The 25,978-nt window shown below is 42.3% G+C and overlaps 1 protein-coding gene across 1 annotated transcript in view; it reads left to right on the top strand.

The window, feature by feature from the left end:
- The window catches only part of LOC112117537 (FA complementation group B), a 39,529-nt gene that overhangs the window by 469 nt on the left and 13,082 nt on the right, over positions 1–25,978 (top strand). The window contains exons 2-6 of the mRNA XM_026648571.1: positions 8,907–9,937; positions 11,909–12,061; positions 12,618–12,710; positions 23,376–23,504; positions 24,165–24,328. Coding sequence (XP_026504356.1) covers positions 9,014–9,937; positions 11,909–12,061; positions 12,618–12,710; positions 23,376–23,504; positions 24,165–24,328 — 1,463 coding nt within the window. The 5' untranslated portion in view covers positions 8,907–9,013. The remainder of the gene's footprint in view (positions 1–8,906; positions 9,938–11,908; positions 12,062–12,617; positions 12,711–23,375; positions 23,505–24,164; positions 24,329–25,978) is intronic.

The following is a 25,978-nucleotide window of genomic DNA, read 5'->3' as shown; positions in this document are numbered from 1 at the left end:
CCCCGCAGCGCAGCGAAACCCGTGGCTGAGGTTTGGGCTGAGTTTTACTTTTGGCATTTAATTTACACATCTCAGGAAAGGACTTTAGTAAAGTGTGTTGGGGGCGAGGGGCAGATTGGGAAAGGTGCTGCCCACTCTTATCTAGCTTGGGAATCGGACTCTCCTGACTTACACGAACAGCGTTCATCTAGTTCAGGGGCAGGCAACCTATGGCACGGGTGCCGAAGGCGGCACGCGAGCTGATTTTCAGTGGCACTCACACTGCCCGGGTCCTGGCCATCGGTCCAGGGGGCTCTGCATTTTAATTTATTTTTAAATGAAGCTTCTTAAACATTTTAAAAACCTTATTTACTTTACATACAACAATAGTGTTGCCAGCCCAAAAGGGCCCGAGGAGGCAGCAGCGGGGTTCGTTGCCTGGTGTGCGCCGCACTAATAGACACACCAGGTATGGAGAAGTAAACCAAGTTTATTTGAGATCTCAAATTGTTGCTGAGAGACAGGCGCATCTCAAATCAAGCACAGCACATACAAGCAAGTTTTCTCTTTTATATTCCAAGCTCTGTTCAGTAAGCCTTTTGTTCTGGTTTCTCCCTCATACCCCTCCCTACCCAATAGCAGTTACAGCAGGTACACATTGTGCATGTTAGAAAAGTTTCCCTTCGCCTGCTTATCTTTTGGCCTTGCAAGGCCTGTGCAGCAGTCTTCCCCCGTCTTATCACTACGTTTCTGTTAGTGCGAGCAAAACAGCAGCTGTCTGCTAGAAAAAAGCTGACCCTTACATTTCTGCTTCAGCCTGCTTCAGCATGTAAGCAGCTAGCATAGAAGTAGGTGAAAGTTCACAAGATGGAGTCACTGTGGTTCACTTAGACCCAGAGCAAAGGAGTTTCATCGGCACTTATGGCCTTCCACTCCCCCGAGTTACCTGGTAGCTATGCCTAGTGACACCAACAATAGTTTCGTTATATATTATAGACTTATAGAAAGAGACCTTCTAAAAACGTTAAAATGTATTACGGGCACACGAAACCTTAAATTGGAGTTAATAAATGAAGACTCGGCACACCACTTCTGAAAGGTTGCCGACCCCTGATCTAGTTGATAGCTGAACTATCAGACTGAATAGAGAATCTAAGTGTTCTGCCCACATTCAAAGTTGTAAAATGTACACATCACCTGATAAGTCACTTGCAACTTGCATTTCTCACCACATTGATGGTGTGAGTTGCAACATCCAGTGGCAACCATTCAATTGGTAATTTCTGAATGTGGTCTGCTGCTATATTTGGGCTGGTTCAGCTTGGCTAGTCCAAGGATGGTTAGGTATGCAGAGAGCTACTTTTCTATCTAAAGTGTACAAGTTAGTAAAGTTTTTCTCTTTTGTGAATTATACATCCTTAATACATGTAGTTATAAGTAGCTTATTGATATCTTTCATCTTGATCAAAAAGTATGACTGAAGAGGAGAGCTGTTGGAATCCATGACAAAACAATGCCATAAATGGAAAACCTTGGACGATCTCCAGATTTTGGTGCTAGAAAAAATCCTATCTGCCCAGTGAACATCTGCTACTGTAAAAAGCACTTTGCTAAACAGAGCAGAAGAATGCAACTAGTATTGTAGCTTTAATGCGAATATACTGTAATATGCGGCAGCCAAGATTTTACATGTAGTTTAGAACACTCATTTTTGTAAGATTGTCTTATTAAGTACTTGGAGTAATGGGGGGATTCCTCACTGGATGGCTAGAACAATAGTTCCCTTCCTTTTGGATCATTCCTAGATAGAAATTTTATCAGAGGTGTTAACTTGCTTTTTAAATGAAAATACTATTTCTGCAAAGTTTGTTACTTGGAAAAACCTATTTTGGTGCAATCTTAAGGCTTATCTTGCAACTTGCTCTGCACAGACAGGTACCATTTCAGCACACGGGTGAATTAGTTGCAAGTTCTGGGTCTTTAGATACACTGAATTTGAAAAATAGGAAATGGCGCACACATACTACAGTGATGAGGATGTTATAAGAATCTGTATAAAATAGGAACCTCACTTTTGCAGACTATTTATAAATCTTGGGTATTTAAGTGATTTCCATTACTATAATATCTGACTGTCACAATCATTAATGTATTTATCTTCACAACACTGATGTGAAGTAGGGAATTACTACTATTCCTGTTTTACAGTTGGGGAACTAATGTACCGAGTGACTAAATGACTTGCCCATTCCTGTGGTAATGTTAACTTGTGTTCATTGGATGGGTATAACTTTGTTTGTACAAGTTACTAGTAGATGTACTAATACAGGTTAACAAATTACTTGTAACATGGTCTTTTATAAATTGAATGTGGTCACTTTTGTTTTTGTGGGACTGTTAATGAAAAAAAATGTATCCACGAAAACTTCAACTAAATTTTTACTATAAATGTTTTACAACAAATTTTAATCCATTTTTTATCTATTATCTCTTTCTTATTATTGTGCAATTTGTGAATGGTAACTTGTAGCCAGGTTGTATTTCCAGGGTGGATTTGATTTAAATCAAATTGATTTAAATCACTAGTCAGGAAGACTCAATTTAATCATGGATTTGTACATAAAAGTGCATTTTTGTTGGTTGTTATAACCTTAATACATATTCTTCACAACTCAGAGATAGATGAAGGTTTCATTTTTAGAAGGTACACACTACAGTGATTTATTTTGAAAACTTGTCTGATTAGTTTTACAGCTATATCAGAAAATGAATGATTGGTTATTTCATTTACCAAAGGTAATTGAAGCAGATATTTATGAAGTCCTTGGGAGGTGAACTATCTCCAATTCAACAGGTTAGTTGTTAATATTTGGAGGATTTTCTTGCCATGCTGTATTAGAAGGAGAACATCAGACAGACAGACATTTAAATCATTTTATTTAACTAAAACAACAACGTTATGTATTCTGGATTTTTTTTTTTCAAAAGCAAACATATAATATTTTAACAAAAAAAGCATATGAATTTTTGAATTTAGTTAAACATTCAAGTATTTTAAAATCAGGTTTGTTTTTGTTAAAATTGTTTTTACTAAAATGGTTAAATGAAATATTTTTTAAAAATTTAAATCGACTATGTCAGCCAGGTCAACATGAGAAATTTAAAATACTGGCTTCTGTAGCTAACTCAGTCATCTTCACCTTCATTTTCCTGTTTGTTCATAATCTGGAAAAGAAAAACAAGTTTTCCTGCTTTTTCAGGTCCCAAACGATTTCTCAATTTGGAATGAATTAGTCCAAAGGAAGAAAATATTCTTTCTACACCGGCAGAAGAAGCTACTGCTGTTAAAAGTGACATTATCACTTCAACAGTCTCTGAATCCAAGTGTTTAAGTGACTTCCACCAATTCACTAGTGTGACTTTCTTTAAACCACCATCAGTAAACATATATTTCTTGAATGGTTCACCTTTAGCTCTGAAGTTTATTATAGTCGGCATTATGGAGGGATGATTCCTGGATGTCCGTGTCATAGCCAACTCCTCTTCTTCAGCAGTTAAGGTTTGACCCTGGTACCGAGTATTGAGAATATTTGCAAGAAAATGAGCTGGAGATAGTGCTTGTCCCATTTGTTTTTTTAATGCTTGTAATTTAACTCTGTCAATGCATATTTCTCTTTTTAAGATCTCACTCAGTTCCTTCCATATTTCAACAGCGTCAGCAATAAAACAACTATTTCCCTGCATTATTTCCCTGCATTTTGTTCAAGGCTACAGAAATAGGCTTCAGGGTACTCAGCGTGTGTTCAACATTTCTCTTAAGCCCAATGCTGAGAACTTTAGCTCTGACAGTGCCATCTATTTTTTCACGATTTTATTCACAAACCGTCATCAGATTAGGCTGGTTCTTGATATAGTGCTCAAAATAGTCCACTACTGAGTTCCATCGCATGTCTTGTTGGGAGAGTTAGCTTGCTCCATCCCACTTTTTTCAGAGCAGCTGCTGCAAAGTGGTTGTTACGGAAGTATTTTGCAATTTCAACAACGTTAGCCTTTATTTCTGGAACACTAACGTCTTTGGCTAGGAGGTGCATCAAATGAGCACTGCAACTATATTATGTTAGCTTGGGACTCTCCTCTAAATTTCTTCTCATCTTGGATACATTTGCAGCATTGTCTGTGACCAAGCTGCATACTAGACATTTGAATTTTTTTGTCACAGTTTGTTACAGCTTTTACTGCTACTTGTAAGTATTCTGCTATGTATGCGCATTTCCTGATGTATCAATTGTTTCTGTAAGGAAGACATTCCCTTCTTCTGTTTTCTCACAAGCACATACAACAAGATCATTGTGGACATTGCTCCACTCATCGAGACTCAGGTTAACAATTTCACCCTCTAGACCTTTTGCACACTGCTCAATTTCTCTTTCATACACTTTATCCAGCAATTTGCCTGCGACATCTACTCTGTTGGGTGGACTGTATCCTGGTCTTAGTGACTGAACCATGTTAATGAAGTGTGGGTTCTCAATCGTACAGAAAGGAGAGATTGTTGCATAAACAGGGCAATTTTTTCATCAGTTACCTTTTTTTTTAATCTGCTGGTTCTTATCACAAACTTATCTATAAAAAAAACCAGGCGTTCTTGTGGCACCTTAGAGACTAACAAATTTATCTGAGCATAAGCTTTCGTGGGCTATAGCCCACTTCTTCGGATGCATAGAATGGAACATGTATTGAGGAGATATATACACAATACAGAGAGCATGAAAAGGTGGGAATTGTCTTACCAACTCTGAGAGGCCAATTAAGTAAGAGAAAAAAACTTTTGAAGTGATAATCAAGATAGCCCAGTACAGACAGTTTGATAAGAAGTGTGAGAATACTTACAAGGGGAGATGGATTCAATGTTTGTAATGGCTCAGCCATTCCCAGTTCCTATTCAAGCCTAAGTTGATTGTATCTAGTTTGCATATCAATTCCAGCTCAGCAGTTTCTCGCTGGAGTCTGTTTTTGAAGCTTTTCTGTTGCAAAATTGCCACCCGCAGGTCTGTCATTGAATGACCAGACAGGTTAAAGTGTTCTCCTACTGGTTTTTGAGTGTTATGATTCCTGATGTCAGATTTGTGTCCATTAATTCTTTTGCGTAGAGACTGTCCAGCTTGGCCAATGTACATGGCAGAGGGGCATGGCTGGCACATGATGGCATATATCACATTGGTAGATGTGCAGGTGAACGAGCCCCTGATGGTATGGCTGATGTGATTAGGTCCTATGATGATGTCACTTGAATAGATATGTGGACAGAGTTGGTGTGACGTTGTGCAGTCTATATGGTTTTATAAAAATATAAGTGAATGTAAGGTAATTGGGATATGCTTCATGCAAAAGGTCTCTTGTAAGGTATCATTACAAAGCTCAGAATCTACTGAGTGTGATCATCCTATTTGTAGAAATGTACCACTCTTGTATCTAAAACTAGAAATATAAAACATAACTCTGAGGGCCTATTGTAATTATGTAAAGTGTGGGCCATTAATGATGGTTTGGAATCTTGATGACTCCCATTAACAAGGACCAATGTCTGCAGATGACTGTGTTTACCTGTGAGTCTTCCTGTATATGTGTGTGCTGGCAAGTGAGTAATGAAGTCTTGCAGTGACATGTGATCATGTCACCTGAACTGGAATCCATCTTTAACCTGGTGCTTTTCCAGTGAGGGGGGGTGAAAACCCAGAGGGACAAAGAGTTCCCGCCTTATGCAAAAGATATATAAAGGGGTGGAAGAGAACAGAGAGGGAGAGGAGCCATCATGGAGAATCCCCTAGCTAACACCTAAGCTGGAACAAGAGCTGTACCAGGGGAAAGAATTGTTCCCAGGCCTGGAAGTTGTCCAGTCTGAGAAAAACTTACTGAAGCATCTCTGAGGGTGAGATTATCTGTATTTAGTTTGATTAGGCATAGATTTGCGCATTTTATTTTATTTTGCTTGGTGACTTACTTTGTTCTGTCTGTTACTACTCTGAGCCACTTAAATCCTACTGTCTGTATTTAATAAAATCACTTTTTATTTAGTAATTTACTCAGAGTATGTATTAATACGTGGGGGAGCAAACAACTGTGCGTATCTCTCTATCAGTGTTATAGAGGGCGAACAATTTATGAGTTTGCCCTGCATAAGCTTTATGCAGGGTAAAACGGATTTATCTGGGTTTAGACCCCATTGGGAGTTGGGCATCTGAGTGCTAAAGACAAGCACACTTCTATGAGCTGTTTTCGGGTAAACTTGCAGCTTTGGGACAAGTAATTCAGACCCTGGGTCTGTGTTGGAGCCAGACTGGAGTGTCTCGCTCAGCAAGACAGGGTGCTGGAGTCCTGAGCTGGCAGGGAAAACAGAAGCAGGGGTAGTCTTTGCACATCGGGTGGCAGCTCCCAAGGGGGTTTCTGTGATCCAACCCGTCACAGTTGGCATCGGGCTTTGTTGCAAGGATAGGTTCCTGGGTCAGTGTTTTTGTTCAGTGATGTGTGGTTGCTGGTGAGTATTTGGTTCATGTTGGGGGGGTTGTCTGTAAGCGAAGACAGGTCTGTATCCCAAGATCTGTGAGAGGGAGGGATCAACTTTCGGGATAGGTTGTAGATCTTTGATGATGCGCTGGAGAGGTTTTAGTTGGGACTGAAGGTGACAGCTAGTGGAGTTCTGTTATTTTCTTTGTTGGGCCTGTCTTGTAGGAGGTGACTTCTGGGTACTCGTCTGGCTCTGTCAATCTGTTTTTTCACTTCAGCAGGTGGGTATTGTAGTTTTAAGAATGCTTGATAGAGATCTTGTAGGTGCTTGTCTCTGTCTGAGGGATTGGAGCAAATGCGGTTGTATCTTAGAGCTTGGCTGTAGACAATGGATGGTGTGGTGTGTCCTGGATGGAAGCTGGAGGCATGTAGGTAAGTATAGCGGTCAGTAGGTTTCCGGTATAGGTTGGTATTTATGTGACCATCGCTTATTAGCACAGTAGTGTCCAGGAAATGGACCACTTGTGTGGATTGATCTAGGCTGAGGTTGATGGTGGGATGGAAATTATTGAAATCATGGTGGAATTCCTCAAGGGCTTCTTTTCCCTGGGTCCAGATGATGCTCAAAGAAACTGCGAAACCACCTGATCAGCATCCCGTGTCCCTGGGGTGCTGCCCGTGCTCCTCCCCACACAGCCCGGAAGAAACGAGCATGATCTCGAGCCTGTTCTTCTCTTCGGAGAGGCTCCTTGTTCTGCCTCCGCAGAGCGAACTCCGAAGAGAAGAACAGGCTCGAGATCAGGCTCGTCTACTTTAAAAGTTCCTAACTGTCTCCAACTGCTGATCAGTTTTCCTTATACCTGGTTCGCTTTTTAAGCTTCAATAAGAACTAATACGCCAAGTTTGAAGCGTCTTGCTTTGGATGTGTTTGTTATCCAAGAAAAAAACTTCTGAATGGAACTTATGGGGAAAATGTGTTGGTTTTTTCTCAGAAAAGCTCAACTAACTTGGCCCAGATTTGGATGAAAAAAATCACTTTCAAACTACATCAGTTGAAATGAGAAATATTACATGAAAAGCAATTTTGTTTGAGAAGCTTGTGAGCAGATTAATTATAGGGCTTAGTATGGAAGTAATTTAGTATTATTAAAATGGTTGCTACATATTTTAAAACATATATTTTTCACAATGTATAGTATTGATTTTTTTTTAAATGCAGCTAAGAATTCAATTTACTTTCCCAATATCTGCTTGTTTCCTTGCTAAAAATAAACTAGATATAAATCAAGCTGTTTTCAGTTGCTATTGATTTGTGGGACCAGCTAATGGAAATTAACCTTTGTTCTTCTCAGGAGCTTGCTAAGAATATGTAGTTGGGATATAAATTGTGACCTGTCACTTGGCTTAGGTTGCCTCCATTCTTTACGTTTTGTCTAGAAAAGGTTTTCTAGGCAACAATGATAATTGTATTCTTATTCTGAAAATGAAGTCTTTTAAAAAAGACCTTTTTGTGTAACTGTGCTCAAGAGTCCATTAATGACTATTAGTCAGGATGGGTAAGGAATGGTGTCCCTAGCCTCTGTTTGTCAGAGGGTGGAGATGGATGGCAGGAGAGAGATCACTTGATCATTATCTGTTAGGTTCACTCCCTCTAGAGCACCTGGCATTGGCCTCTGTCGATAGACAGGATACTGGGCTGGATGGACCTTTGGTCTGACCGATTATGGCCGTTTTTATGTAATAAATTCTTTAAATGTAAATAGAATTATGCCTGAGTAAATAGTTTGGGAGTTCTTGGAGTTGCAATTTCCTGATGTGTTTAATTTCTTCCTAGAGCTATCTTCTTGAATTTTCATGATTCCATACGTGTGAAACAACTTAACAGAATTTTGTTATCAAATAGCTTAAATGAAATAAATTATTTTGTGTTGTAGAATTGTTGGCAGCCAGTAAATTAATAATTCTGGTAAATAACAATGTCAAAAACTAACTAAAATATATTTTGTCATATTAAGAGTAAAAATATTAAATCTCTACCACAAAATGTTACTGATTATCTATATTTGATTAAAAAGTTGCTAAGTTTGATTCTAGTCCTGCATTTGTAACTGTGGCAAACATCACATTAAGGTCAGAACTTTATAGCAGGGACCATATGATTGGTTTGTAACCAGTAACCAATAGCTCAGTGGTTTGAGCATTGGCCTGCTAAACCCAGGGTTGTGAGTTCAATCCTTGAGGGGGCCATTTAGGGATCTGGGGCAAAAATCTGTCTGGGGATTGGTCCTGCTTTGAGCAGGGGGTTAGACTAGATGACCTCCTGAGGTCCCTTCCAACCCTGATATTCTATGATTCTATATGCAATCCTTGTGACTTATATTCAATTAATCTAAAAAGCTTTTATTTCTTTTTTACTTTTGTAGATTGAAAAAGATCGGTTGGATTACAAATTTTGTTCAACAGAAAAATTATCCTAATGAAAAATGGAGAGACGTCCAGAATTCATGTAGTGGAATAACCATAAAGGGAAATGCTATCAGATGAACAAGAAAACATCTTATCTTACAATGGAGAAGTCCTCATTTTTCAGCTGTCAAAAGCAAAATGTGCGGCTGAAAAAACAACAAGATTACATGTCAACAGAATGGCATATGACAGTGGCACTAAGCTGTTTGTTCAAAAATCCTCAGGACTGTTCAGCATGCATGGTGGGAGCTTGAATATTAAAATTGTTCGTTGCAGCTGTACAGCAGACTTCAGAACAGGAATTAATCTCCCCTGTATTTTGATGAGAAAGAAAAAAAATAATAGTGTTTTCAAATACTTTTTATTGTTGCTTCACAGCTCCAACAAATTTGAACAGTGCTTAAATTTTAAATTGGACTATGAATTGAAAAATGATATAAGGTTGCTTAATGGTCCAACAGTATTATGGAGACATGCCAAAAAACTCTTTTATGTCTCTACCAAAACTTGCACAGTGCTAAGTGCTTCTGTTCAGTTTTCTTCCATTGAATGGGCGGATGAGATTGAGAATGAAGGCATCGTAGTATTAGGGACGAGAACTGCTTGTTTGCCAGAAGAAAAAGATGGGCAAACACTTTCGTTATCAGATGGAGCCATCTGGGGTAGTGAGTTTGTTGTATATGCAATTGAAAATCAGAAAATATTAACTGGCATCTGTTTTCTGCCTCATGCCTATAGCAGCGTGATATCTTGTGTGCATGTCTGCAGGACTGCTATATCAAGAAGCCAATTCAGAACATCAGTTGTTGCCATCACCCACAAAAAACAGTTGATTTGGTTCCAAGATGGTCTTCCTAAAGGTATCTGCCAGCTTCCATATGAGGAGCCCTGTTCAATACAAGTAGCGACAACAAGCAGAAATGACGTGCTGTATGTTGTGTCATTTGCTTCTGGAAATGTCTGTGCTGTGCAGAGAGACAGCTTTCAGGTATTGTGGTCTTATATAGCTAGAAACAATGGAAGTTTTTAAGGGTTCTATTTCCTCTCCCCATCTACATTTGTAAGTCAGGTTCCCACAAGAGAGAGGTTAGTGTTCACCCTCTGCTCCTCCTTATGTTGTTTCCATTAAAATGACCTAAATACAGTAGGGTACATCTTTCCTAGTGTTGCTCTGTGATATGTCTAAAAAACAACAAGTAAATGATTCAGTTGCTTAATTAAAAAATTGAGACTTGGCCGGTGTCCCTATTCCTATTTCAAAAGTTGTTTAGAATAAGAATTGCCCATATAGCAAGACTCTGTTATGAATGTTTTTACATAATCCATTTTAGAGAACTGAACTGAATTGATATTGACCCCAAATTTAAATTTGCTGCTTGAATTTTACTAACTTTCCCTGACATTTTGGCAACAAAGAAATGCAGCAGGTGAAGCCCATGGACATTTTTTGGCTTTAGTTTTCCTAAATTCATGAGGCAGTGTGAATTATTAGTGTTTTCTTGATATGCTGCCAAAGCTCTGCATAATTTTGCTTTATTTGGAAACTCTTAGTTTGCCTTAAAAGTGCACAAAATACACTTTTTGTTCAGTTTTCTGCATTTAATGGACCTAATTGACATAAACATTTAATTTGATATTTTTGTTTGTAATTTGAGCTTTGAGAGGGAAAATGGAGGGCTCTAAATGCCTGAAGTTACCATCTCCTTAACTGTTCTGTGAATAAGCTAGTTTTCCATACATGGTGCAGAATTTAGCTCTACAACTATCTTAATATTGATGGGAATCACATGACTAAATCACAGGTCTCAATAAATTCTGAAAATTCTTATTGTAAATTGTATTTAAGACTAAACACTCAAAAGTTGCAGTATTTGAAAGACGTTATCTGGAAAAGTGGACTTTTCTTTTAAAGACATTATATGCACTTTACAGATGGGGAAAATTGAGACAGAGAAGATAACTAATTTGTCCAGGGTGACACAGCTAGTCAATGATAGAGCTAGGAACAGAATTTGAGACTTTAGCTCACAGTACCATGGTCCAGCCCCTAGACCAGACGTGGGCAAACTACGGCCCGCGGGCCTGTCCTGCCCGGCCCCTGAGCTCCCAGCCGGGGATCCTAGTCCCCGTCCCTCACAGCCACGCTGCCGCGCGGGCAGCACTCTGGCTTGCCACTCCCGCTGGGCAGCATGGGGAGCGCAGCTGGCTCTGGCCGGGTGTCGCGGCTGCGAGCTCCTGCTGCTGGTAAGAGGGCAGGGAGCGGGGGATCCTGGGGGGCAGACAGGGAGGAGGGGGTGGTCAGGGGATGGGGAACAGGGAGGGTTGGGAGTGGGAGTCCCAGGGGGCCTGTCAGGGGGCGGGAATGTGGATAGGGGTTGGGAGGGCAGTTGGGGACCGGGAGCAGGGGGTGTTGGATAGGGGGTTGGGATCCCGGGGGGCAGTTAGGGGCGGGGGATCCTGGTAGGGGCTGGTTAGGGGATGAGGAGCAGAGGGCAGTTGTATAGTGGGGGGGGAGTCCTGGGGGGGAGGGGCTGTCAGGGGGCGGGGGTGTGGATAGGAGTCAGCGGACAGGGAGCAGGGGGGTTAGATGGGGGTGGGGGTCTCGGGAGGGGGCGGTCAGTGGACAAGGAGCGGGGGGGTTGATGGTTTGGGGATTCTGAGGGGGGCGGGAAGTGGGAGGGGGCGGATAGGGGGTGGGGGCCAGGTTGTTTGGGGACGCACAGCCTTCCCTACCCGGCCCTCCATACAGTTGCGCAACCCTGATGTGGCCCTCGGGCCAAAAAGTTTGCCCACCCCTGCCCTAGACTAAAAGTACCTGCTTGTGCAAATATAGTAATTGCTCTCTTATGTGCTCTTTTAAAAAGTGAATAATTGTAGGCAAACTGTAACAAAATTGAATCTCAAATACAGATGTCTTAGAAAAAGGTGTATACATTTTTAATATTGCATTTAACTGCAGGTTGCTTCCAGATGGCAAGAAGTGACGTCTGTTCTGGTAGATGACTTTATTGGCACTGGGACTGAACAAATTTTATTGCTTTTTAAGAACGAATCCAATACAGATAATTTAAGTACATTCATTATAACAGATTTGGGAGAGGTCAGCTATGAAGTAAGTTCAGTTTACCTTTTCTTACCCATTCAGTACATGCTAATGAAATTTCATTAACAGAACCTCAATATATTAATAGAAATATTTCTGCAAAGTGAAGCTGTACATATGTTGTCAAATCCCCTTAAATTTGAATTTGAATAAAATGCCTTATGATTTTAATAGTGAGGTTATAACAAACAAGAATCAATTGAAATAACTATCTGACTTGACGTGATAGTCAATAATAGAAGATCTTTGGGGAAATTAAAATAATGCTGCCGAAGAGGCTTCATGTTGATACTTCATATAGCAACACTTGCTACACTGTTTATTTTCTGGTCAACCAAAGACACTTAATTAAGAGCCTGGCGCTTGTTAATTAACCTCTCATAAATTGGTCTTTGCAATATTTACCATTAACCTCTAATTTCATTTGGTAGATAAGATTTTTTTTTTTATTGCACATTATGGTCCTTGTGGCTTTGTAATTTCTCATCATAGGTTCTTCTATAATTGTATGTCAATAAGCTGCACCTTGCTTTCAGCTGGTAGACTAATGTTTTGTTTTCTTTAGAGCAACATCAATTGTAAAGAGGATTTTCCTCCTACGGAAGAACTACAAGAGAATGGTTTTCTTACCATCCAAGCTCTCGAAGCAAGGTTACAGGTTTGCATTCTGTAGCGCTCTCTGTATTTCCTAATATGTAAATTGCTGTTTCTTGTTGTTGTTTTTTTTTAAATTAGAAGTCAAATTCTACTGAGGAAAATAGAAAGGAGCATAAACTCTGGCATGTCAAGGGTAAAAGTGCAATAGGCAGGCCAAAAAAAAAATTTGGAGAGCAAATAGCAAAACACACACACAACAACAACAAATTTAAGTGCATCAGAAACAGCAACCTGCCAAACAATCAATTGGGCTACTAGACAATCAAGATGTTAATTGAGTACTCAAGGAAGACAAGGTCATTGCGGAGGGGCTAAATGAATTTTTTGCATCAGTATTCACTGCAGAGGATGTGAAGGAGATTCCCATACCCGAGCCATTCTTTTTATGTGACAAATCTGAGGAACCATCCCAGACTAGAGGCGGTCAATAGAGGTGGTTTTGGAACAAATTGATAAATGGTAATAAGTCACCAGTATTAGATAGTATTCATCCAAGAATTTCAAAGGAACTCAAATATGAAATTGCAGAACTACTAATATGGTATGTAATCGATTGCTTAAATCAGCATCTGTCTCAGATGACTGGAGGATAACTAAAGTAATTCCATTTTTTTAAAAAAAGGCTCCAGAGCCGATCCTGACAATTATAGACTGGTAAGCCTAACTCAGCACCGGGTAAATTGGTTGAAATTATAGTAAAGAATAGAATTATCAGACACATAGATGAACACAATATGTTGGGGAAGAGTCAACATGTCTTTTGTAAACAGAAATCTTGCCTCGTCAATCTATTAGAATTCTTTGAAGGTGTCGTCAAGCCTGTGGACAAGGACGATCTGGTTGATATAGTGTACTTAGTCTTTCAGAAAGTCCTTGACGAGGTTCCTCACCAAAAGCTCTTAAGCAAAATAGGCAGTCATGAGATAAGAGGGAAGGTCCTCTCATGGATCAGTAACTGGTTAAAAGATAGGAAACAAAGGGTAGGAATAAATGGTCAGTGTTCACAATAGAGAGAGGTAAATGGTGAAGTCCCCCAAGAATCTGTACTTGGACCTATGCTATTTAACATATTCTAAATGATCTGGAAAAAAGGGTGGACAGTGAGGTGGCAAAGTTTTGCAGACAATACAAAATTACTCAAGATAGTTAAGTCGAAAGCTGGCTGTGAAGAGTTACAAAGGGATCGCACAAGACTGGGTGACAAAATTGCCAATGAAATTCAGTGTTGATAGGTGAAAACCATACAGAATGATAAGCTCTAAATTAGCCTTTACCACTCACAGAAGAGATCTTGGAGTCATCGTGGATAAGTCTCTGAAATCATCTGCTCAATGTGCAGCAGCAGTCAAAAAAGCTAACAGTTTTAGGAACTGCTAGGAAAGGGGTAGATAATGAAACAGTAAATATCATAATGCCACTTTGTAGATCCATGCTATGCCCCCATCTTGAGTACTGCATGCAGTTCTGCTCACCCCATTTCAAAAAAGATATATTAGAATTGGAAGAAGTACAGAGAAGGGCAACAAAAATGATTAGGGGTATGGCACAGTTTCTGTACGAGGGGAGATTAAAAAGATGAGGACGGTTCAGTTTAGAAAAGAGATGACTAAGGGGGGATATGAAAGAGGTCTATAAAACCATGAATGCTGTGGAGAAAGTAAATAAGAAAGTGTTATTTACTCCTTCTCATAACACAAGAACTAGGGGTCACCCAATGAAATTAATGGGCAGCAGGTTTAAAACAAACAAAAGGAAGTACTTCCTCACACAACACCCAGTCAGCATACCCCTTACCAGGGGATGTTGTAAAGGCCGAAAGAATAACTGGGCTCAAAAAAGAATGAGATGAGTTCATGTAGAGTAGGTCCATCAATGGCTATTAGCCAAGCTGGTCAGGGATGCAACCCCAAACTCTTGGTATGCCAAAGTCTCTGATTGCAAGAAGTTGGGACTAGATGACCAGGGATGAATCACTCAATAGTTACTCTGTTCTGTTAATTCCCTCTGAAGCATTTGGCATTAGCCACTGTCAGAAGACAGGATACTGGGCTAGATGGACTGTTGGTCTGACCCCGGTATGACCATTCTTACGTTGTATACCTGTTGTAGAACGTAAGATAAATTTATGCCAAAAAAAGCAGAAAATAATTTCTGCTGTTAATTGTATCATATAGTATGGCGCAGGGAGAAATAAATATGAAATATTCTGGTTTTGCATCAGTGGTGGTCCATATTTCATTACTCTGTTAGCCAAGTAATCTTCATTGTCTTTCCTAACATACCTTACTACAGGTTGGATGTGTGTACCTGAGAGCAGAACTTGAACCTACTAAATTGCAAATGTTCTTGCATCAGAAACAAAACCAGTGGTGTGGAAATATATAAAATTTCTGTGCAATGGGAAAAAAATCACAAATGTTTTCAGAGAATTTACTTGTTTCCAACTTAAATCCAGAAAATAAAGGGATTTGGGAGTAATGTTGAAACTACTCTATCAAAATACCTAAAACCATCACAATGGCCATTATATACACACTGTGTTTAAATACCAACTTAATATTTGAATGGTTACTCTTGTTGCTTGAGATTCTCTTCTGGCAGGGCAGTCGTAGGCGTTGGCTACACTTGCGAGTTACAGCGCTGTAAAGGCTCCCCCAGCGCTGTAACTCACTCCCCGTCCCCACTGGCAAGGTATTTGCAGTGCTGTATCTCCGTGGTTGCAGCGCTGCATGTACTCCACCTCTCCGAGAGGAATAGCGAGTATTGCGCTGCGGTGCCAGTGTGGCCGCCCAATGCTCTGTGAATAGCCTCCAGACTTATTCGGCAGTATCCCACAATGCCTATTCTAGCCGCTCTGGTCATCAGTTCAAACTCTACTGCCCTGGCCTCAGGTAACCAACCGTGTGACCGACCCTTTACATTCCCCGGGAATTTTAAAAATCCCCTTCCTGTTTGCTCAGCCGGGCGTGGCGTGGAGTGCTATCAGCGAATCTTTCCAGGTGACCATGCCTCCACGTGCCAAGCGAGCCCCAGCATGGAGCAATGGCGAGTTGCTGGACCTCATCAGTGTTTCGGGGGGAGGAAGCTACACAGTCCCAGCTGCGCTCCAGCCGTAGGAATTACGATACCTTCGGGAAGGTATCAAAGGACATGATGGAAAGGGGCCATGACTGGGACGCCCTGCAGTGCAGGATTAAAGTGAAGGAGCTGCGGAGTGCCTACCGCAAAGCGTGCGACGCAAACGGCTGCTCGGGTGCTACCCCCGCAACCTGCCGATTCTACAAAGAGCTGGATGCAATACTTGGGGTTAACCCCACCTCCACTCCGAGCACCACCATGGACACTTCAGAGCTGGTATGGGGGGGGGGAGGAGGAGGAGGAAAACGGGAGTGATGGTGGTGGGCCGGATGGAGAAACCCCGGAATCCCTGGAGCCATGCAGGAGCTCTTCTCAAGCCAGGAGGAAGGTAGCCAGTCGCAGCGGCCAGTACTTGGTGGAGGACAAAGAGAAGAGCAGGTTCCCGGTAAGCGGGTTTTTTTTTTCGGGAAGGAATTTTTTCGGTGCGGGCTCTTTGGGAGAGGAGGGTTAGGCATGCATTCCTAGATGCGGAATAGTGCATTGATGTGGTTTATCACATCGCGGTAATCGGCCTCGGTAATCTCCTCGAATGTCTCATCCAGAACGTGTGCAATGCTCTTGCGCAGGTTTATCGGGAGAGCCACCGTGGTCCTTGTCCCAGCCAGGCTAACGTGTCCGCGCCACTGTGCCGCAAGGGGCGGGGGGACCATTGCTGCACACAGGCAAGCTGCATATGGGCCAGGGCGGAAGCCGCATTGCAGTACAAGACCCTCCCTTGCTTCCCAGATCACCCTCAGCAGCAAGATATCGTCCAGGACGAACTCCTGTGGAAAATGTTGGGACAGTGTTCAGTATAGGTGCCCCCTGAAGCTGTTGGCTCTCCCCAAGGCACAGAAACCCAGAGGCCAGTGCAGCCCTGAAACAATCAGTCCCCCTTACTCACCATTTTGAGGCTCCCGTGGGATATGTGTGCTCTGTTTCAGACGGGAAAATTATGCTGTTGTGTAGACCCTGTGTGTTTTCTACTCCTTAAGGGCAGGGGGAATCATTACTCTGTCTGGTATAAACAATGCTGACTCTGTTAAATGTTGCATTTTGCCTATACAGCTGCATCAACCTTGAGACCTCAGCCGTCCCTCTTATCGCCTGCTCAGAGACTGCAAAGACTCAGGAAGAGACCGCGAAAAAGCAAAGAAGACATGCTGCAAGAAGTGATGCGGCAATCTATTAAAGAGAATGAGAAAGCACAGAACTGGAGGGAGAGAGAAAGCAGGATCCGCCAGGAAAACGCAGCACACTGGCAGCAAAGCACTGCGCACCGGCAGCAAAGCACTGGTAGGCTCATAAGCATCCTGGAGCGCCAAGCAGACGCTATCCAGGAGCTGGTAGCCATGCAGAAAGAGGAGCAGTACCGCAAATGCAAACGTCACCCTGCCCTACAGCCCTTGTCCCAAAACTGTTTCCGTTGTGCCCCACTGTCACCTCCAACCTACTTTCCCCAACTTCCATGTTCTTCACGCCACTCGCTGCCTCCAACACCAGTATCTTCACCACCCAGCCCTGAAAACCACGACCCTTACCCTCTGCACTCAACCCCCATCACCATGCAGTATAGCTGTCCTGAAGTGCAGCACTCACTGCACAGCACACCAGACAGGACATACGCGAATCTGTGATTGTACCGTTCCCCACTCCACCGCCTTGTTTCTTGTCAATAAATAATTTTTTTTTCTTTTCAATAAATGGATTCTTTGGCTTTGAAAACATTCCTTATTATTGCATAAAGTAAGACTCCTTAGCCCAGGAAATAAACAGGCACTGCAAGTCTGCTTGTCTGCTTAGCAGACACTGATTCCTAAAGATTGGAACTAATGCACTTCACTCCCGTGCAGAGCACCAGATATCACTGCTGGTTTTCAGCCTCAAATTGCTCCCTCAAGGCATCCCTAAGCCTTGCAGCCCCGCGCTGGGCCCCTGTAATAGCCCTGCTCTCTGGCTGTGCAAATTCAGCCTCCACGTGTTGAACCTCGGAGGTCCATGCCTGAGTGAAGCTTTCACCCTTCCCTTCACAAATATTGTGGAGGGCACAGCACGCGGATATAACAGCGGGGATGCTGTTTTCGGCCAAGTCCAGCTTCCCATACAGAGATCACCAGCGGGCCTTTAAACGGCCAAAGGCACACTCCACAGTCATTCGGCACCAGCTCAGCCTGTAGTTGAACCGTTCCTTGCTGCTGTCAAGGCTCCCTGTGTAGGGTTTCATGAGCCCCGGCATTAACGGGTAAGCGGGATTTCCAAGGATCACAATGGGCATTTCAACTTCCCTTACCGTGATCTTCCGCTCTGGGAAAAAAGTCCCGGCCTGCATCTTCCTGAACAGCCAAGTGTTCCGAAAGATGCGTGTGTCATGCACCTTTCCGGGCCAGCCTGTGTTAATGTCAATGAAACGCCCATGGTGATCCACAAGCGCCTGGAGAACCATAGAGAAATACCCCTTCCGATTAACGTACTCGGATTCTAGGTGGGGTGGTGCCATAATAGGAATGTGTGTCCCATCTATCGCCTCTCCACAGTTAGGGAACCCCATTTGTGCAAAGCCATCCGCTGTTTCCTGCACGTTACCCAAAGTCACGGTTCTTCTGAGTAGGATGCGATTAATGGCCTTGCAAACTTGCATCAACACGATTCCAACGGTCGACTTTCCCACTCCAAACTGGTTTGCGACCGACCGGTAGCTGTCTGGAGTTGCCAGCTTCCAGATTGCAATAGCCACCCGCTTCTCCACTGGCAGGGCAGCTCTCAATTTCGTGTCCTTGCGCTGCAGGGTGGGGGCGAGCTCCTCACACAGTCCCATGAAAGTGGCTTTTCTTATCCGAAAGTTCTGCAGCCACTGCTCGTCATCCCAGACTTCCATGACGATGTGATCCCACCACTCGGTGCTTGTTTCCCGAGCCCAAAAGCGGCGTTCCACGGTGCTGAGCATGTCCGTGAATGCCACAAGCAATTTCGTGTCGTACGCGTTACGCGGCTCGCTAGCATCGTCAGACTCCTCACCCTCACTGTCACTTTGGATCTTAAGGAATAGTTCGACAGCCAAACGTTACGTGCTGGCGAGACTCGTCAGCATACGCCTCAGCAGTTCGGACTCCATTTCCCGCACACAGATCGCTGCACAGAAACCGTTGAAAGATGGCGCCAAAGGTAGACGGAAACAAAGGGATTTCTGGGATGCGAAGCAATGCATCACGGGGCATTGGGACAGGACCCAGAATCCCCCGCACCCACGACCCCTTCCCACAACCCATGGCGCCAGAATGGGAAAAGGTGCTCTGTGGGATAGCTGCCCATAATGCACCGCTCCCAATAGCGCTGCAAATGTGGCCACGACAGTGCGCTGGGCAGCTGTCAGTGTGGACAGACTGCAGCGCTTTCCCTACTCAGCTGCACGAAGTCAGGTTTAACTCACAGCGCTGTACATCTGCAAGTGTAGCCAAGGCTGTAGGCTCTCTAAACAGTGATGGTTTGCCTTGAGAGAAAGGAGGGCACAGTGGTCTCTTAGGTTTTGCACACGCCTAACAGTCAAGTGATTTGGGTCCTCATTCTGTTTTTCATTCTGACTTGGTCTCTGACCATGGACGAGACACTTAACCTTTTGGTGATATTTTCCCATGTGTCAGGAGCTGATTTGTGGGGTTAGGCTTGCGAAACAAGTAAGCAAAAGTAAAATGCCTAAACAGAATCGACTAAGAAAAATAATGCAAGCACGAGGGGTAATTTTCCAAAGTCCAGAACACATCCAGTTTCTTCAGTTTTATCTCCTCCGCTTTCTGTTGAAACCTTATAGCCACCATCTTATTCCTCTTTCATAAGCTCCAGTAATGTTATGGTGAAGAAAATTTGGTGTGCCTGGAGTCCGCAGACTTTCTTGATTTTTTTCCCCCCTCCTTCCCCCCCCCAATTCTTTCAATGTGGCTCTGTGATAGATATGGCTCAGAATCTGTAGAATTATTTGATGATCTCATTCTAACAGAAGACTACCTTACTGTTCTTGGTTATTATATGACCCCATCACTGTGGTATGAGTACTTGTGATAATTCTCATAAATTAAGCATGCATATAAGTATTTGTTCTACCTGTTAACTTTTCAAGCTAAGATACACTCCTGGAGTGGCTCTGTGATCTTCTGAGATTGTAAGGGGTATTTTTAGGTAATTGTTTGCTTATCTGCCCCCAAAGGATCACTTATGTTGTGTTCTTTAGTTTTCTGCTATTATAAGCCCTGCTCAACATATATGAAGCCACTGGTAGAGATAATGAAGCAGTCTGCGCTGTGATTTATTTCTTTTGTTGTATGTGTAGTAGTACTTAGATGCCCTAATCAGGTCAGGACCACATTGTACTCATAATGTGATATAAGCAGTATGTAGATGCAACATATGCTTCATAACCTTTGATGATGCAGGGCTTTATTTTCCCCATTTCTAGTCTAGGTAGTGGTTTGGGTGAGAGCTGACTACAGAAAAAAATGCTTATAGAAAAATATATTCATAGGGTAATCTTTGCATAAGCCCCAAAAGTAGCCTGGACCCTTTAAGCTTTATAGGTCAGTACCTTCCTGTCTGGCCACTGAAGTTTTATAGGTGCCTTCTTCCTGTCTCTCCTACTTTCTCGAAGGCAATAATTTTTGCTTTGGGCCTCATGGACCTGTTGACTCCTCCCATGTAAGATTCTTTATACTGAAAATTTCCTTTTGAGTGCTTTATGATCTTCATAGATCTGCAATCTAGATAGAGAACCCTGGGATTGTAAAATTTCCATCCTCCTGCTGATTATTATTTTATATAACTTAATTGGCAACTTTATCTCTTGCTCAAGTGTAGATTTCATCGACAGTCATGAAATGCAACATTTTTTCCAGAAAAGTCCCAGGGCTTCATTTACGCTAGAGGGAAATGACCTATGTGAAACACGCAAGACTAATTCCTATTCAAAAAATTGCTCTCCACTTTCAAATTCTGTGCATCTTAATTTCTTAGATTAGTATTATTGCACAAGTTTTAGAGATCCTACTCTCAACTTAATGGCATTTCACTGTTTGGATGTAACATAACTTTTGAATGCCACATTGATTAATTCCAAAATTTCAGGGAATTTCTACACCTCAAGGGACAGAACCCTATTAATTTGGGGGGGAGGGGGCTCAGAAAACTGGAAGGGGGAAAATGGAGGACATGTGGAGCCCTTGGAATATGTTTAGCAGAGCCATAGCTTCAAGCACCTCTGCAATTGTCTATAGATCAAATTACAGTAAAAGCTTTGTTATCCGGCATGTTAGGGGCATGGGGCAGGGAGGGGCATGCCGGTTAGTAAAAATTCCAGTTAATTATACTTACCAATGGAATACCAATTTTCAAATAATTATGAAAATGAATAAGGTATAAAATAGTGTACAGGTACTCACCAATCCAGTAGCAGTACTGCACTGCCGAGTAGTTGGTTTCTTGAAGCACTTAGGTGAATACAGGTAAAGTTTTCTATACAGTAGGGCTATCTTATGACACTACATATCACTATGGACAGCGCATGGCGTAGACCCAGATCACAAAAAATATGTTTAACACTAAAACGATTCTGAACATAATTTAATCTTTCTTTGATGATTCAGAAGGCACTTCAGGATCTTGCAGTGCCTCAGGGTCATCATGATCAACATCAATTATCATTGTAGATGTAGGAGGTGTAGGAGATTGGGCTGAATCTGTAATGATCCTATGACACACCCTGGAAACTGCTTTTTTGAATAAATCCCTGATACCAGCTTGCTTACTTGTCTTCTGCCTCTTTTGCATAAAAACAGAGTGCAGAATGTGCAATTGCATAACCTCCTGGGCAGTATACTAGTCCCAGTTACTAGATTGAAAATCTGTATTGGGAGATATCGGAAATGCCAGTTAATAGAGCTTTCTGGCTGATAAAGTGCCGGATAACACAGCTTTTACTGTAGTTGGTTGATAGCACCAATTAGGGATATGTTTGCTGGAAAGTTACTATCTCACCTCTGCCCATTGTCCCAAAACAGTTTGACATGTTGATATCCTAAATGACATATCTCCCAGACAGAAAAAAAAGAAATAATGGTGGGCGAAAAGAGGTGCCCACAGGGACCCTAGCAAGAGGGAAAAATGGGGGGTGGACCCTGGTATGGAGTGGAAGGGGGGAAATGGAGGGAGACTGGGGAATGCAGGTGCACATAGCACCTAGAATGGAGGAGTCAGAGAGTCTTTAGGGGAATGAGAAATGGACACATGGAGCCCTTGGCATGAGGATGGTGAAGGGTTTGCAGTGAGTTCCTGAAATAGAAAGGGATGTGAGGGTTCCAAACAGGGAGCTTAGGAGCAAGAGCGGGGCGGTGTGCATGGAGTTCGGCCTGCAGAAACAACTAAGTGAATGAACCCCTACTTTTATATCTTCACACCTTATCCTTTTGAAAAGATAGCTGTGTCCTGAATCTTTTCTAAAATTCTCTTGATGCTCTTCTAGAAAGCAGGACAGAGGTGAAGACCCAGCAAAAAGTTTACTAAACAAATACTTGAATACTGCTGCTTTGTCATGAGGCAGAGCACATTCCAGACTTCTGTGCCAAGGTTTCTGGAGAAAAAACATAGAAGATGCAAATTAGGGTTCAATAATTTATCATCCTTACAGTTTAAATTAGATTACCAGAGGGTCACACTCTTTATTGCTTCTTCAGGCTGAGCTCCTGCACAGACCATACATTCCTTGCATTCCTCCATTGACTCTCCCGCCTCTGTGTGCTCCCTGACCCTTCATTCTTCCTCCACACCATTCTTACTCATTTTATTCCTGTCCCGGAGATAAGTGCATTCAGGATGTCATCAAACTCTAATGGGACGATGGGCAGAGCTGAGATTCAGCCAGAAGGCTGAATAGCTGCCATCAACTGTTTTTTTTTTTTTTGACCTATAGACGATTAAAGAGGTGGTTGAAGCAGCTAAGTCTACTAACTAGATGCAAGGGACTTAATGGGTCCTTTGCTTCCCCTTCTCTTCTCTCCCCCCTTTCTGGTTTTCACCAAAATAATAGATGTCTGCCAATTTCTGCCTAGAACACTCCAGGCAATTTTGAAATTGATCAGATGGGGGCATTCAGAAGTTAGCATTTCTCTGTATTTAACATGATATCAAGTTAAGTGTAAGGTCTTTGTTCAGCCAATAATCCCTACCAACATAGGTAAAAAGAACTTTCTATTTAGATAGGAAAAGAGAATCCGGAAAAGATGACTAACTATTTGTGTGGGTCTGTGATTTTTTTTGAGGATCCAGAAGACTATCTTAAAGCCAAGATACTTAAAAAAAAAGTGCCTAATGTTAGGCACTTAAGTTTGTTTTGTCAACAAAGTGGCCTGATTTTCAAAACATGAATTTCAGTGCCTAACTTCAGGCACCCTATTTTTTAAAATCTTGACTTAAATGTCTAGAGTGGAATGTAAAGCTGAAAGGCCCTAAGACACTTCCACTTATACTTTGCTGACTTAAGTCTAATCACCATCCTTTTTATACCCCACAGGCTGGTTACACTTCTGTTCGGGAACTGCAGCAGCATTTACGGCTCAAGGAGAAGGTTCTTTTTGAATCTTGCTGCGCATTAATAGATCTTGTCCAAGAGCGAGAGCATATCCTACCAACTGCAGAAGAGGTAAAATAGATTATGTTGTCATGGTTTCTATATTTTTTGTCAAAATGAAATATGATCTATTTTAAGTGGAGATGGGTATATAGTAGAAAACTGACTTTTCAGTTGTGGTTTGAAAAGGTGACAGACTTAAGGAAACTGACTCTTTAATATATTGCCCTAGATATGCGGCATATTCAATTAACTTGTACTGGAGCATCTCTATTTTAGGGCCTCTCAAGCCTCACTTTTCAGTCAAGGTCTAGCTAATTAATAGTTTTAGGTACCAAAAGCTATTAAGAAATTAAGAGGGCAATAGTGCAAGACAACTTTTGATCACATAACCCTGTTCAAGCCAGTTATGTGACTGTCCAGGGTTGTTGTAATATATAATCAGTTTCACAATGGAAGGATGAATTTTGAGTTTCTTAATGCATATGAGGAGTTCATGGCAAAGCACAGTTAGATAAACACATCTTACATTTATTGTAGAGGATAGAATTAGTTTCTGTAGATTTCCATTAATACTTCAGGTATAACACACTCCAGGTAAGTTTCTGTTTTGTCCTCATGACCATCTGAATACTTTTTGGTAATCAGGAAAGTAAAAACACTTAAGTACTGCAGTAAAAGAATTATACTGTATGCACTTCAGTTATTTAAACAGATATATTTTTCTGTAAGGAAGGTCTTGTTTCGCTCTGGGATGATACAGAAAATCTTCATCCTCTTGATAAAAAGATGACATTGACATCTGAGGTCCCAGAATATCTCATAGAGAAATTATGGCAACGTGTGGTGGATGACAGTTTGGTAATTGGAGTAAAAATAACAGAATCACCTAACTTGTAAGTAAATACATTCTAATAACTTAGTCTATAAGTTGGATCCTGCAGTTACAAAGTTGAAGGTGACTGCAAAGTTAAAAATTTGACTTGTGACTTTCTGTGCTTTAGAAATCTATATTTTATGTTATAATCCAGGGGTGGCCAGGGATTACTTACCCTTTAGGCCGCATATGACAATTTTCAGAAGTTCAAGAGCCGGGACGCGCCTGCTGGGGCTCAAGGCTTCAGTCCTGCAGGGTGGGAGGGTCTCGGAACTTCAGCCCTGCAGGGAGGGCGATCTTGGGGCTTCAGCTGTGTGGGAGACGTTTGCCCAGACTCAGGATTTCAGCCCCGTTCCTGCTGAAGACCCCTAGCCCTGGCAGGCATGCCCCGTGGGGCTGAAGCCCCAAGACCCTCCTCCCCATTGGGCAGAAGCCAAAGGTGATACATGGAAGGAGACATGTAGGGTCCCCCGATTTTTGCCAGAGTTTGCTGGCCCTGCTCAGTCACATGGTGGCGCCAGGCCCACTCCCTGCACGGCAGTTGCTGGAGCTGGCAAGCTGGGAGCTATAGACATAGGGAGAGGCAGCGGCAAACAGCTGGGAGCTGCAGGGAGAGCCACTGCTTTTGCTGCTGCCTCTCCCTGAAGAGCTAACATCTGGAAGCTGCAGGGAGGGGCCGCTGAGAGTAAGGGGGGAAGCATGTCTGGGGGGGGGGGGGGGGGGGGGGGGGGGGGGGGGGGGGAATGAAACTTTAGATTGTGCCCCTCCACTACAAGGCACCAGTTGTCTCTGGCAGAACCTCTGGTCCCACCACCCTGCCGCAGGGCAGAAGCCCTGATCTCCCCCCGAGTAGATGGAGAATAGGGAGGGGAGGAGGGGATGTAGGGAGCTCCACAAGCCGCACTTTAACTGTAAAAGAGCCATGGTTTAGCAACCCCATTATAAGCTTAAATTTTCACTGTACCCTTACTGCTGCCTTAGCATAGTTCCTTCAATAAATCTAAAAATGTTTTTCTATTTCCATTCTTGGCAAGAGTCCATGTCATCTTAAGAGAAAAGTACAGTAGAAAACATTGCAGACTTTTTATTGACCCTAACATTTGTAACATCTGGCCATGTGACGTGCATCCAGATACTCCAGTGTTAGTCTTCTAAATTGAATTATGTTAAAGTTTGGTGTGAAGTCAAATAAAAATTTGGCAATCCCACATGATTTAAATCAAGTATAAATAAATTTGTAGCGCTTCCTGTATGTATGTATAAATAAATTAAATAAAACTAACTTTCTTTAAAATGGCTTGTTTATTCTGTTATGTATCTTGATTTTCATAGTTAGTTGAACATTTTCCATCCCTAGAGGGTGTTCACTAATATCACTTACACTCTAGAAAAATATAATTAGCAAGTACAGGCGAGTCTCATCTTACGCGGGGGTTCCGTTCCAAGGTTAGCGCGTAAAGCGAAAACCGCGTATAGTCAAAATTATCTTGAGTTGAATGGAGGGCGGAATCGCCCGCACTACAGGTACAGTATTAAAATTGTTATTTTTCTCTTTTTTTTGTTTTTGCCGACCGCGTAAAGCTGAAATCGCGTATGTTAAATGCGCGTAAGATTCAACAGACCTGTATTTAATTTGAAAACTTGATTTAAAGTAAATACTTGAAACTCA

This window comes from Terrapene carolina, unplaced genomic scaffold, assembly GCF_002925995.2.
Source record: "Terrapene carolina triunguis isolate 2854851 unplaced genomic scaffold, T_m_triunguis-2.0 Scaffold22, whole genome shotgun sequence".
Lineage (NCBI taxonomy): Eukaryota > Metazoa > Chordata > Testudines > Emydidae > Terrapene > Terrapene triunguis.
This window is presented reverse-complemented; position numbering and strand designations above follow the sequence as displayed.